This window comes from Dioscorea cayenensis, chromosome 5 (assembly GCF_009730915.1).
Source record: "Dioscorea cayenensis subsp. rotundata cultivar TDr96_F1 chromosome 5, TDr96_F1_v2_PseudoChromosome.rev07_lg8_w22 25.fasta, whole genome shotgun sequence".
Lineage (NCBI taxonomy): Eukaryota > Viridiplantae > Streptophyta > Magnoliopsida > Dioscoreales > Dioscoreaceae > Dioscorea > Dioscorea cayenensis.
The window spans coordinates 22,165,145-22,177,595 of NC_052475.1; the positions used below are offsets into that span (position 1 = coordinate 22,165,145).

The 12,451-nt window shown below is 36.5% G+C and overlaps 3 protein-coding genes across 3 annotated transcripts; 2 read left to right on the forward strand and 1 right to left on the reverse strand.

Moving 5' to 3' along the window:
• The first annotated feature begins 400 nt into the window (after positions 1–400).
• On the forward strand, positions 401–2,896 carry LOC120261849. The gene is made up of 4 exons (XM_039269855.1): positions 401–787; positions 873–1,097; positions 2,408–2,433; positions 2,523–2,896. Exons 1-4 carry the CDS (start codon positions 431–433, stop codon positions 2,761–2,763), a joined length of 849 nt encoding a protein of 282 aa, XP_039125789.1. The 5' UTR covers positions 401–430; the 3' UTR covers positions 2,764–2,896.
• Positions 2,897–5,058: 2,162 nt separating this feature from the next.
• On the forward strand, positions 5,059–6,183 carry LOC120261847 (NAC transcription factor 29-like). Its single transcript, XM_039269851.1, has 3 exons — positions 5,059–5,286; positions 5,384–5,670; positions 5,771–6,183. Exons 1-3 carry the CDS (start codon positions 5,067–5,069, stop codon positions 6,140–6,142), a joined length of 879 nt encoding a protein of 292 aa, XP_039125785.1. The 5' UTR covers positions 5,059–5,066; the 3' UTR covers positions 6,143–6,183.
• A 584-nt stretch (positions 6,184–6,767) lies between these two features.
• Positions 6,768–11,160, reverse strand: LOC120261846 (receptor-like protein kinase HSL1). The gene is made up of 2 exons (XM_039269850.1): positions 8,369–11,160; positions 6,768–7,726 (listed from the first exon to the last, which is right to left on the reverse strand). The coding sequence occupies exons 1-2, from the start codon at positions 11,079–11,081 to the stop codon at positions 7,326–7,328; spliced, it is 3,114 nt and encodes a 1,037-aa protein (XP_039125784.1). The 5' UTR covers positions 11,082–11,160; the 3' UTR covers positions 6,768–7,325.
• Positions 11,161–12,451: the final 1,291 nt, after the last annotated feature.

A 12,451-nucleotide genomic window follows, 5' to 3' on the forward strand; every position in this document is an offset into this window, starting at 1 on the left:
GGAGTTTCTCATTTTTTATTTACAAATCATCATGTTCCGGGCATTTATCTTGAAAAGCACATTTATTAATGTGTTTCCTACAACCATTATTAGTCTGCTACTAACTCAAAATCTCTCCGCTTTGCAGTAAACCTCAGTTCTCCCTTGAAATTTCACATTTTAATTTAAAATAAAATTACAGTTATATTTATATAATAATTTTAAATTATTTTCTATAAAGAATCATACATACAAAATATCTAGATCTTTTTCCACATATATATATATATATATATCATTTTCTTTCTTTTTATTTTTTCAGTAACAACCGAGACAAAGGCCCAGTCTCCCAGCCCTCAAGGCCTAGTTACTTGAGGCCCATTTAACGCTATTCCTTTTTAAGCCCATAAAAAAATCCCGCTCTTATCCTCCCACCACCTCATGTCACACGATGCTCCACTCCCACCACCGCCTCCTCTCCTTCTCCCCACCGCCTCCCATCTCCGTCCACCGCCACCGCTCATTCCCCAACCCTCCTCCCCTTCCCCACCGCCGCCGCCCCGTATTCCTCCTCTGTGCCCAGCCATCCCTAGCCGAGTCTCTCGATCCCATTCCACCGCCACAACCATCAGATGAACCCCCGGTCGACGAAGGTCCGATCGAGATCCTTTCCTCCAAGCCCCCCGTTTTCTCCAAGGATGACAACCCTTCCCCTCTTCAGGTCACAACTAGTGTCCTCCTCACCGGCGCCATCTCCGTCTTCCTCTTCCGGGCCCTCCGCCGCCGCGCCAAGCGCGCCAAGGAACTGGTACTGCTCCTTGTCTCTTCTCATTCTCTGTTTCGTGATTCGTTCTTGTAATGGCGTGGGTGTTTGGTGAATTTGCGTTCTTTAGAGGTTGAGATCGACGGGGGTGGAGAAGACGAAGAACTTGAAGGACGAGGCATTGGAGAAATTGAGGGCCATCGGAGCTACTCCGGTGGAGCCTGATGTCCCTCCGTCGCCTGTTCAGGCATTGTTAGGTGGGATTGCGGCCGGTGTCATTACTGTCATCTTGTATAAATTCACTACTACTATTGAAGCTTCTCTTAATCGTCAGACCATTTCCGATAATTTCTCGGTCAGTGCTTCTTCTTATCTTTGATGATTTTGTTTTCTTGGTGTTCCAGCTGACAACTTAGATTGATTTGAAGAAAGTTTCATGGTTATTTATGATAAAGCTATGTGCCGATGCAAATGTGTCATTTTGATTCTATGCTTCATGTGTGCATTAGTATACAGCTAATTGTTCTAGTGTATATTGCCAAATTTATTTTGATTTGTTTACTCTGTTTTTTTTTGTTGAATGCTCTTATTGATGTCATTTGCTTGTTTGGATTAAATTGTTTATGAATTGAGTTTTAGGTTGTGTATTGGAATCAATTTCAGACTGCAATCTGTTTGGTATGTTTGGGATGGATGGAATAGTGAAATAATTTTTTAAAAATGGTTGATTAGATCGTCCCAGGGCCATATGGTTATGGGTGATGAAATATGCATAAATATCGGTGTGTGGTAGGATCACAAACATAAAATTGTACCGTTAAATATTAGCGATTAGATAGGCAAACTTACCATTGCTATTCATATCTCAAATCGGTTACTAACTTTAATTAAATTTGAAATGATAGTGAGTACATTGGTTATTTGAAAGACTCATAGTCTTTCTTCATAGTCTTTTCCTTTATTTATAGGGAAGAAAACTTAGTCTTATTATCAATAGACTATCAGCACATTAGCTATTTTGAGCAATTCAGTTAACTTGCTTCAGTAAATTGATCTCAAGACACAGTGAACTGGGAGTTGGACATAATTACCCATTGATCGTATGCAATATACTGCTTTCATAATTGTATTATTTTCTCTATGAACAATGTTATGGCAATTCATATTTTGATGCCAGTAAACTGGCAAATATTCCTTATATTTAATTTTGTTCCCCTTGTTAATTTGAACCTCCTGGGTGAAAGTCCCAAGAAGCACAACCACATGTACTCTATAAATTTTCCAATTGCTTTGTGTGACAGCACAAGCTCGACCTTCTTTAATCGATTTAAGGTGTGTTAGCATCAAGGGAAAGTAAAGATGATTGATTGATTTTTCTTGTGTTTGTTTGCATCAACAATTTGTGATGGATAAGTAAATACCAATAAGTTGATGCTCGTCTTTTTTTTCTCTCTGTTTCTTTCATCATTTCCCTTTCACTATCTTCTTCTATTCTCCATCCATACTCACTGTTATACTATGAACTGGTCTTCTATAATTATCATGTCAATTGCTTCGAATTTTAATATTGCATGAGAGTTATAACATTTGACCTCTGCAATACTTGCAGCTACTACTACATACATATGCGTACACCTGACATTTTTCGATTTTCATATGTTGCAGGTTCGTCAAATGACGATAACAATTAGGTGTGCTTCTAATTCTTTTTTTTTATTGGCCATCTGCTTTCCTTCCCCTGTATAATTCTCAATGTAAATCTCATCTGTGATATCCACAGGACTATTGTGAATGGTTTATGCTATCTCGCAACCTTCGTTTTCGGAGTCAATTCTGTTGGCTTGATTCTATACGCAATTCAGCTTTCTTTCAGTTCTTTGACAGAGAACTTAAATAGCCCAAAGTCAGCTGAAGATGATCGGCAGGTAAATAATGCTATGCTTTCTACTGAAAATTCTGTAGATAATATTGAGTCAATAAGTGAAGACGTGCAAGGCAGCTCAAAAGACCCCACAAAGTAATTGAGTTTTAGGGCAGAAGTCTTGGATCTGTCACTTAAAATATGCTTTTTATTCCTTATATTTAATTTGATATCTATTCACCATGCTTATGTAATTCATGTACATAGAATTACAAAAAAAAATAAATAAATAAATATTTGTTAATAAAGTGAAATAAGAAACAAGATGTAAAAGATAAATATATGTCTTGGAAAAATAATATTATTTGAATCGAATTAAATGCGTTACCTGGCAACAGTACTTAAAAAACAAAGAAAGAAAATCTGCGAATCGAATTAAATGCATTACTTAAGCAAAACACCTGGCAACAGTACTTAAATAGCAAAGAAAGAAAATCTGTGACTTATTATTTGACCAATTGTGTTTGAAACTAAGAAAAATTTTATTAGTGGATTTCGCTTTGTTTTGGTTGTCTACACAAAACAGTAGACCAACTTCTCTGTCAAAGTTTTATCCAATGGTGTCAATTTTTTTCTGAATTGACTCAAACCAACCTTCTTGATTCTATAAGATTTAACAATCATTTAATATATATTTATATATAAATTAGTAACAATTTTAAGGGGAGCTTCTTTTAGGAGGTGAATTACAATATGAGATATGATAAAATACTTTACTTAAAAATAATGATAATAATAATAATAATTGGAATTTATTTCATAGTTCACTGATCTCAATTTGACATATGTATATGAATTAAACGAATTGAAATAGGAAGAGAATCCGCCAATGCAAAGAATGGTTGGCTGTTCCTTGTGGCCGGACAAGGAAAGTCTCTGCTCCTTGCTTCCTGGTTTCCAACACTTATATAAATATTTAATCAAGCTTATTTTCCAATTTCTCAACTCGCGAGAAAATAAAATGAGAAATGACCTTCATCTCGTCCTTAAAAAACCGCCGGCATGACTAGGATGGGAAACCACCTCAAATTGGAGTCCAAGGAGTGCTCGCACTATCTTTTTGTCTTGTTATTGCACCCATATATATATATATATATATATATATTAATTATATCAATTCCATATTTGTCCTCTTCCTTTCGTTACCTTTAATAATAAACTTGATATTGTCCTATCAGATTAACTTTGCTTATTTTGTTTTGCTTTGAAGAACTCTTTCAAACCTACTACGTGAAGTGTCCAAGCATCTTGGATGTTTTCCTTTTTTTTTTTTTTAATTATTTTTGTGGATAATTGAGGCGGCCTCAAATTTATTTTAAAAATTTTAAATCGATGGATTATATATATATGACCTATTTATTGACGCGTGCTTATGATTTTGTGGTTTAATACTGTTTTGAAATTGATTTTGGTAAACCAATGATGATTGACTTAAGTTTCTTAAAAAATTATCAAATGTTTATGTTTAGAATATTATTCTAGTTAGAGAAAATTAGTGAGCTAAAATTTCAATTGAATTCAACACATGCTTTTCTGTATATGTTAATATTTAATAATTTTTTTATGATATTATTATTTATAATATACATCATTTGTTGCATCACCTATATTTGTTTATATATAATTATTATATTATTTATTAGGAAAATAAGTACAAGATTGAGTGTGTGATAAAATTCTTCTTCTTTTATATCAACTTAATTTGTTTCATAATTCAAAGTGTTTTAAGGTGATAAGAATCTATGGTCAAAAGCATTTTGCTTCTACACAAAAGAAAAGTGATCCAATTAAATTAAGTTTTTTACATATTGACCCGTTATCGTTATTTTCCAATTTCTACATCAATTATATTTTATTTTTCTTTGAAACTATATTTCACTCTCTTATTTCTTCTGTAAAAATATGATTTATTTAAAAAAAAAATACATGTGAAAAGGTTTAGCAACTTGTCTAATGACAAGGACTCTCAACATTTACATTTAAGATCATGTGCTTAATTACCATTAATCTTTTATCTTTCCAAAAGCTACTTTGAATTATCAAATTTGATAAATCAGCACTAATGTTTTTATTCAATAATCAAACCCTCCCAAGTCACAAAGACCAAAAGACAAGTCTCCAAAGCATATCCAAAGCAAGGCCACCTTACATAAAAAACCAAACCATATGATCCAAATCCAAATCCTTTTCAATCCTCATCTGGCACCAAAAAAAAATAACAAATAAAATAAAATAAAACATAAACAATGCATCTCAAAACTGATCTTGAGAAATTCCAACAATGTTGCAATTTCTCTAGACAATGAGAAATTGAACCAAAATCTCACAAACATGCTCCCTTGTAACACAACATCAATGATACAGTATTCAAAGTCTCCTTCTATAAATGGAAATGGCTTTTCTATGTCCCCATACTACAACCTCTTTGATTCACTTGAACCAATGCCAATGGAAAGTATTGAATTACTTAGCCATCAACTCCCTCCAGGGTTCAGATTCCATCCAACTGATGAGGAGCTAATAAATGCCTACTTGAAGAAAAAGATCACCTCTTCAATGACTCAATTTACATCAATCATTGCAGACATAAACATCTACAAGTACAATCCATGGGATCTTCCAGGTGATTAATCAATCATTTCTAATTCAATTTTCTTTATATTAGAATTAAGATCACATAGTTCAAGTTTTTGTTTTTAATCATATTCTTCTTCGAACAGGAAAGGCATTTTTCGGGGATGAAGAGTGGTTCTTTTTTAGTCCAAGAGATCGAAAGTACCCGAATGGAATTCGACCAAATAGATCGGCCGCATCAGGATATTGGAAGGCGACCGGTACCGATAAGCCTATTATTGCTTCAAGTGGCTCTCACTGTGTTGGTGTCAAAAAAGCTCTTGTTTTCTACAAAGGCCGACCACCGAAAGGTATCAAAACCGAATGGGTGATGCATGAGTATCGACTAATTGATCCTACTCTCAATCAGCTCAAAAATAAAGATTCTATGCGGGTAATAATATATATATATATATATGTTCAAATCAATATTTATTTAATTAATTGATGTGAGATTATTAGAATTATCGTATCTAATAGTGTTAATGTTTCAGTTGGATGATTGGGTTCTATGTCGAATACGACAAAAGAGTTATTCTGGTTCTGTTAATGATGAACAAGGAAATCAGAAGATGGAGATGCAAGAAGGAAGTGATTATGAGTTATTTGCATGTTATGATAATAATCATAATAGTAATAGAATTACCGAGCAAGAAGTTGGTAATAATTTGGTTGGTGAAACTCAGCCTTTTCAGGAGGTTATTGGTACGATCAAGAGAAAAGTTTCAGTTGGTGCAGTTGATGAGATCTTGATGTTACCACAGAGTAGTAATAAGAGAGTAAACTATGGTGGTGGTCAAATTGAGGAGTTTTCTCCATTTGGCTTTGATTTTGTTGATCAAGAATTTCTAAGCTTTTTAATGTGATTTTGGGAATGTTATTTACTTGTTTTGTCTTTGATTGGAGAGAGAGATTTTGTTTATATTTTTAAATCTTCAGAAATTTCAAATAGTTAACATGTCTTTTGGTTTGTTCTTACTACTCAGTATTTTTGTGAAAATAATTATTGAGTAACATAAATTTATCGCTTAATCAAAGCATTTGTTGTTCAATGATAAAAAGTTATTTATTAGCCTCTTAATTTGCAGAGCTCATTACCCTGTTTGTTCAAAGTTCCTCAATAATCCACTACTTTACTGTTATCATAATAATTTAACAAATCATTCAACAAGGGATTGATTAAAATTTTCTAGTAATACATACATACTAATCTGATAATTATCCATTTCACATCTTCAATGTCCAAATCATAACACATCAAATTGAAATGTAACATCTCAAGAAAAATAAAGTTATCAGTTAGCCTTATTTTGTCTATTATGCTCAAAACCTAAACAACAACAATAATATATAAATATATATATATATATAATCCAACAATAAAAAAAAAAGAGAAAAAAGAAAAAGCACTCAGGTGATGACTGTGAACAAAGAACAAGTCAAGGATGGAGGCTTCCATATGAATGTCTTTCCACAAACAAAACAAACACATAACCCAAAACCAAGAAGACAGTCTCAATCCTCCATGAAAGCTACCATTGCTTCACATGATTTACACGGTAAGATACACAAGAACCAAGATCAACATTTGGATAAGATTCATGAAACAACACCCTCATCAAACTCAAATCACACTATTTATAATTTGACTATTCTTAAAAAATATATAGAAAGATAGAGATTCCTCAACAAGCAGCAAACATTGGTTGTAGTGGTGGTAGGGAGAATCAATTCCAAACAATTTGAACAACTAGTCTTGGAATGAAGACATATCTTGCCAACTTCTCTGGCACATTAGAATCCCACCCCACCCACCATTCCCACCCAGAACCATTCCTTCCCATATTGGCTTGTCTCAAAGAGAAGAGACCATATCCATCACAATATCAATGTGATGGCCCCTACACACAGCCAGGCAGTACTCACATAGGACTTTGTCACAGCAACCTTAAGAATCTTCAAAAAAAAATTCACCAGGTGATCTTGTGCATTGAATCAGGATAACTTTGCTGGAAAAATTAGTAATCCTAATCATTTTCTTGTATCCTCTCAAGCAATGCTGCTGTGTTCAGAGTTATCGTAGTATGGAGGCAGTTTTCCATCTTTAGTTTCAGTCTTCTTGCTTTTGTTGTTGTCGTTATCATCTGGGCAGACTTCGAGCAGCATCTTGACGACTCTTCTCATTGATGGACGGTTTATCGGAAGTGAGCTTGTGCAAAGAATGCCGATGTTTAGGACTTTGCATATCTCCTCCATGTAGCAGGAATCGAGTTCTGGGTCTATGATATGGTCTAAACCTTTTTGATCCAATATGCTGCACACCCATTTTGCGAGATCTTTCTCGCCGAATTCAGGATCTACTGGTGGTTTTCCGGTTACTAGTTCAAGAATTACGACGCCGAAGCTGTATATGTCGCTCTTCTCATTCACCCGAAGAGTGTAAGCATACTCTGTATCAGATAAGAAGAAGTCTAAATCATAACTTCAATTATAAAAGGCGCAAAATAAAGATGACATGATTATGAAGCACTGACATATACACATCAGAATAAGCAAAAGAATCAAATCTCATGTACATTGAATATTTTGTTGGAAAAAAAAGATGGGAAGAAAGAAGATATATGCTAGAAGAATAGAGTTTTCGATGACAAAAGATATAGGAACATCATAGATGTAATAACTAAAGGCAAAGAGTCATTAAGGGCTAACATTTAAACAAAATGAAAGAATTGTGAGGATGACCTTCATGATAGTACAAAGAGGGAAACTTGAATATCAATTAAAATTATCAATAGGAACCAATGAATTTTTCGAAAAAGTGATGTGAAAACTTATTGTGATAAGAAAAGAGCACAAGGACGAGTAAAAGGACATCAAAGCAAAATAAGTTCAGAGTAACGTTCAAGAATTCAAGTGATAATTAACACTAAAGCAAGAGAATTTCACATAAACAAGAAACAGATATTAAGTCTAAGAATAGTAGCAGCATTCACATGCACAATTATATACAATTAAGCAGAAGACAGCAAATCTATTAACCAAGTTTGATATAAGAATAATAAGCAAAACAAAAAGGAGAAGATTATTCAGACCTGGTGCGATATATCCACATGATCCAGCAATGACCGACATAGATTTCGGCCCCTTTCCAATCGCCTCAACAGCCTTTGCAACACCGAAATCAGCAACTCTCGCCCGGAACTCTTCATCTAGTAAGATGTTGTTCGACTTGACGTCTCTATGCACGATCGGTGGCACACAGTCATGATGCAAATACGACAAGCCCTCGGCTGCATCCAATGCGATCTTATACCTCATCGGCCAATCCAAAAGCCTCCCCTTGCTGCTATGCAACAAGTCCCCCAAGCTCCCATTAGGCATGTATTCATACACAAGAAGCTTGCAATCCTTGTGAGTGCAAGAACACCACAGCTTCACAATGTTCTTATGCCTGATCTTACCAAGTGTTGTCACCTCAGCCTCAAACGCATCATTAGAAGCCTTATCATAATTCTCCGCACTCTTGTTTGATGGCCCCCAGAGCTTCTTCACCGCAACCGCCTCACCATTGCTAAGCACAGCCTTATAAACTCTCCCCGAGGCTCCGCTGCCAATAACATTATCTTCATCAAGGCAATCCAATATCTCATATTCACTGAATCCCAGTTTGTGAAACGAAGTCAATGTCCACTTAGACTTGTCCATCCCAAGCTTAGCCTTCTTGAAATTCCTATACCTCAAGTAGAACCAAGCAATACCAATGATCAAAACCAATGCAGTGATGATGAAAATGGACCGAATAAGCCAAAATACTCCATGGTGATCGGAAGCATGATCTTGTGAGCTAGGACATAGATCAGGCAGGTCACCGCAAAGGCCCAGGTTGCCCAGGAAGCTGTCCCGGTAGGCCTCGGAGGCATAAAACGGTGGGATTGGCCCTGAGAGCTGGTTTTCTGAAAGATTGAAGTGATTAAGCTTCAGGTTCTGCAGCTGCAGAGGAATCTCACCAGTGAGCTTGTTACCAGAGAGGTCAAGATAGTTCAAAACAGGGAGATCACCAAGCTCCGAAGGTATCGTTCCAGTGAAGCCATTGTCAGAAAGAGTGAGCTCAGTGAGCTTCGTCCATGACTGAATTCCCCTAAGAAGATCACCAGAAAGTGAGTTATTGCTAAGGCTCAGCCGAAAAACGTCAGTAAGATCACCAAGAGAAGCCGGAAGTGGGCCAGTTAGTCTGTTGTTATCCGCGGAGAATTCATAGAGATTCAAAGCCATTCCAATTTCTGATGGAATGTTTCCACTGAACTGGTTGTCGGACAAGAGAAGCTTGGAGAGATTGGCAGCGCCGGAAATTTGAGGGGAGATACTGCCGGTGAACGAGTTATTGACGAGTTCCAAGAGCGAGACGTGCGGCAAACCCCAGAGATCGTCAGGGATTGGCCCTGAGAGTTGATTGTTCGCCAGCCGGATCCGTCTGAGAGTTCGGCATTTGCCGAGGCTCTCTGGCAAGCTACCGGTGAACTGGTTGTCGATCAAGAGCAGCTCCATAAGTGTTCCACGCTCGCAAACTCCGGCAGGAATCGCACCAGAGAGCATATTATCAGAGAGATCCAAATACAAGAGAGAGGAATTCCTGCCAAAGTCCGGAGGAAGAGACCCAGTGAGCTGGTTGGCAAACAGCCGGAGCTCGACAAGCTTCTTAGACTTGGAAACCGTAGCAGGGATGCTGCCGTTGAGCTGGTTCTGGTAAAGATGCAAGCTTTCGAGGTTCTCAATCTCAAAAATATCGTCCGGAATCGCACCTTTAAGAAGATTCATCGCAGCATCGATGCGTAGAAGCGTGGAAATGCTGGAAAAACCAGAAGGAATAGTACCAGAGAGTGAGTTGTTATAGAGCTCGATCTGGATGACGCTGGAGAGGCGTGTCAGAGACTCGGGGATGTCGCCGGTGAGAGAATTGGTGGAAAGATCCAAGTTTTGGAGTTTCGAGAGTTTGCCGAGCGAGTCCGGGATGTGGCCAACAAGGTTGCAGTCAGCTAGCCAAAGAACCTCCAAACTGGCAAGATTGCCGATCTCCGCCGGAACAGGGCCATGAGAAAACGGGTTGTAGGAGAGGTTAAGCTGGCGGAGAGTGGAGACTTTGCCGAGAGATGCGGGAATAGTCCCGTTGAGAAGGTTGCCAGTGAGGGAAAGGATCTGGAGACTGGGGAAGAGTGAGAATGAGCTAGGAATAGGGCCGGTGAAGTTGTTGCCGGAGAGATCAAGGTAAGTAAGAGAAGGAAGGGAGGAGAGAAAGGAAGGTAGAGAGCCAGTGAGGAGGTTCTGGGAGAGGTCGAGGTGGACCAAGGAGTTACAGAGAAGCAAAGACGGAAGAGTAGAGTTGATGGAGTTGTAGGAGAGGTCGATGAAGGTGAGATTGTCAAGACGGCAGAGGACTTCGGGGAAGGGACCCAAAAGGTTGAACTCGGAGAGGTTGACGGAGGTGACAGTGTCAGTGCCGGCGCCGGTGGCGGTGGGGGAACAGGAGATGCCGGCCCATTGGCATGGAGTTTGGTCGCGGGAGTTCCAGTCGGACAAGGAGTTGGATGGGTCGTCGAAGTGGGATTTGGCGGTGAGGAGATAAAGGCCTTCTTGGTTGAGAGAGAGGGATGGAGTGGGAGAGTGGGAGAGGAGAAGGAGAAGAAGAGATATGAAGAGATGCATTGTTTGGAGGGGAAGGATGAGAGCTAATGGAGAAGAAGAAGAAGAAGAAGACGGAGAGTTTAAAGAAGAAGAAGAAGGAATCGAGAGGAGGGTCGTGTTCGTCATCAGGGTTGGAGTGAAAAAGGTTGTGATTTTGAGATTGAATGCTTTTTTTTTTTTTAATTATGTGTTTTAGTAAGGGGTGTTTTGTAATTTGGTTATCATTATATAGTTTTTGTTTTTTTGGTGGGACACTTGGATTTGGTTTGGAAGGTGAAAGAAAGTGATAAGAATTTGATGGGGAGTTGCTTTGGAACTTGGTTGGAAACTTGGAAGTGTGAAAAAGTAATTGTTTTGGTATTTGTGTTTGGGTGAATTTGAATTTTTGCTGCTTTTTGTGAAATAATGTAAAAATGTTTGATATTACAGATGTACTCGTTTATGTATGACTATATATATATATGGATCAGGTTGAATTTAATGTCATGTTATTTGCACTCCAAAAATTACCTTAAAGTACGTTTTTATTATCTGAATCACGATATTAGTTTGGGAAGTATATTTTGATGTAAAAATGGATGTTGTAAGCGTTTTATTTATTTATATATAATTAAGTTTTTTTTTCACAAATGTGGTCAAGTTAAGAGAATGGATAGAAGAAGGATTAATATCCCAATTCATGTATGCACTTATCTTATAATAATTAAAATTTAAATTTGATTTTTTTTTTATAAAAATACAAATACTCTATCACCCAGTTTCAATACATTAAAAAAAATTAATATAAAAAGTAAATTAAATTTAGATTTTTATCCTACGTGATTAAAGTTTGCAGATACGGAACCTGCAATTAAGCCTAGTGGTGTGAACACATATATCACTAAATTTTACCATAGTACTCAGACACTTTATATATATATATATATATATATAAAAACTAAATTTTAAAAGAAAAAACACAAGAGAAACGTAAATGGATGTACATATAATTTGAAGATTTTATAGGGGTGTTTTACAAATAAAAATAGAATTGCCAAACATTTTTATCATATGAAAAAGAGCCAACAAGGAAATTTCCTTTATTTATTTCTTGAATTGCTCTGTTTTTTCTTAATATTTCCACTGAATTTGCAACAAAACGATGCATAATACTCTGACATTTGGAATTGTCACCCAAAAATTAATTATTTTTATTAATAAACAGAGGCAGTGGTTGCCAGCAAAAAATTATTTAACTAAATTTTGCAAATGTGGTCCACAGACTTAGTTAGACCACGTACATTGAGAAATTAATGAGACTATACTTAATGACTGTTCACATAAATTTTTTTTTTTTAAATAGTTGCTATAAATTATGCATAAAAATTGCATTGAATAATGTTCCTTTATTTTTAAATAAAAATCAATAAAATTAAAAATTTTAAATATATATGTAAATATATCTTTTATGAAATTTATCGTGAGTTATTTTATCACTAAATGATATGCATTCTTAC

What these genes read in the sequence shown, in the direction of transcription:
- LOC120261849 (XM_039269855.1), top strand. Translation starts at nt 431, where the DNA reads ATGCTCCACTCCCACCACCGCCTCCTCTCCTTCTCCCCACCGCCTCCC. An exon ending in CCAAGCGCGCCAAGGAACTG is followed by an intron (nt 788 to 872) that starts GTACTGCTCCTT and finishes TGCGTTCTTTAG; the next exon opens with AGGTTGAGATCGACGGGGGT. An exon ending in CCATTTCCGATAATTTCTCG is followed by an intron (nt 1,098 to 2,407) that starts GTCAGTGCTTCT and finishes CATATGTTGCAG; the next exon opens with GTTCGTCAAATGACGATAAC.
- LOC120261847 (XM_039269851.1), top strand. Translation starts at nt 5,067, where the DNA reads ATGTCCCCATACTACAACCTCTTTGATTCACTTGAACCAATGCCAATG. An exon ending in CAATCCATGGGATCTTCCAG is followed by an intron (nt 5,287 to 5,383) that starts GTGATTAATCAA and finishes TTCTTCGAACAG; the next exon opens with GAAAGGCATTTTTCGGGGAT. An exon ending in AAAATAAAGATTCTATGCGG is followed by an intron (nt 5,671 to 5,770) that starts GTAATAATATAT and finishes TTAATGTTTCAG; the next exon opens with TTGGATGATTGGGTTCTATG.
- LOC120261846 (XM_039269850.1), bottom strand. Translation starts at nt 11,081, where the DNA reads ATGACGAACACGACCCTCCTCTCGATTCCTTCTTCTTCTTCTTTAAAC. An exon ending in ATGTGGATATATCGCACCAG is followed by an intron (nt 7,727 to 8,368) that starts GTCTGAATAATC and finishes TATCTGATACAG; the next exon opens with AGTATGCTTACACTCTTCGG.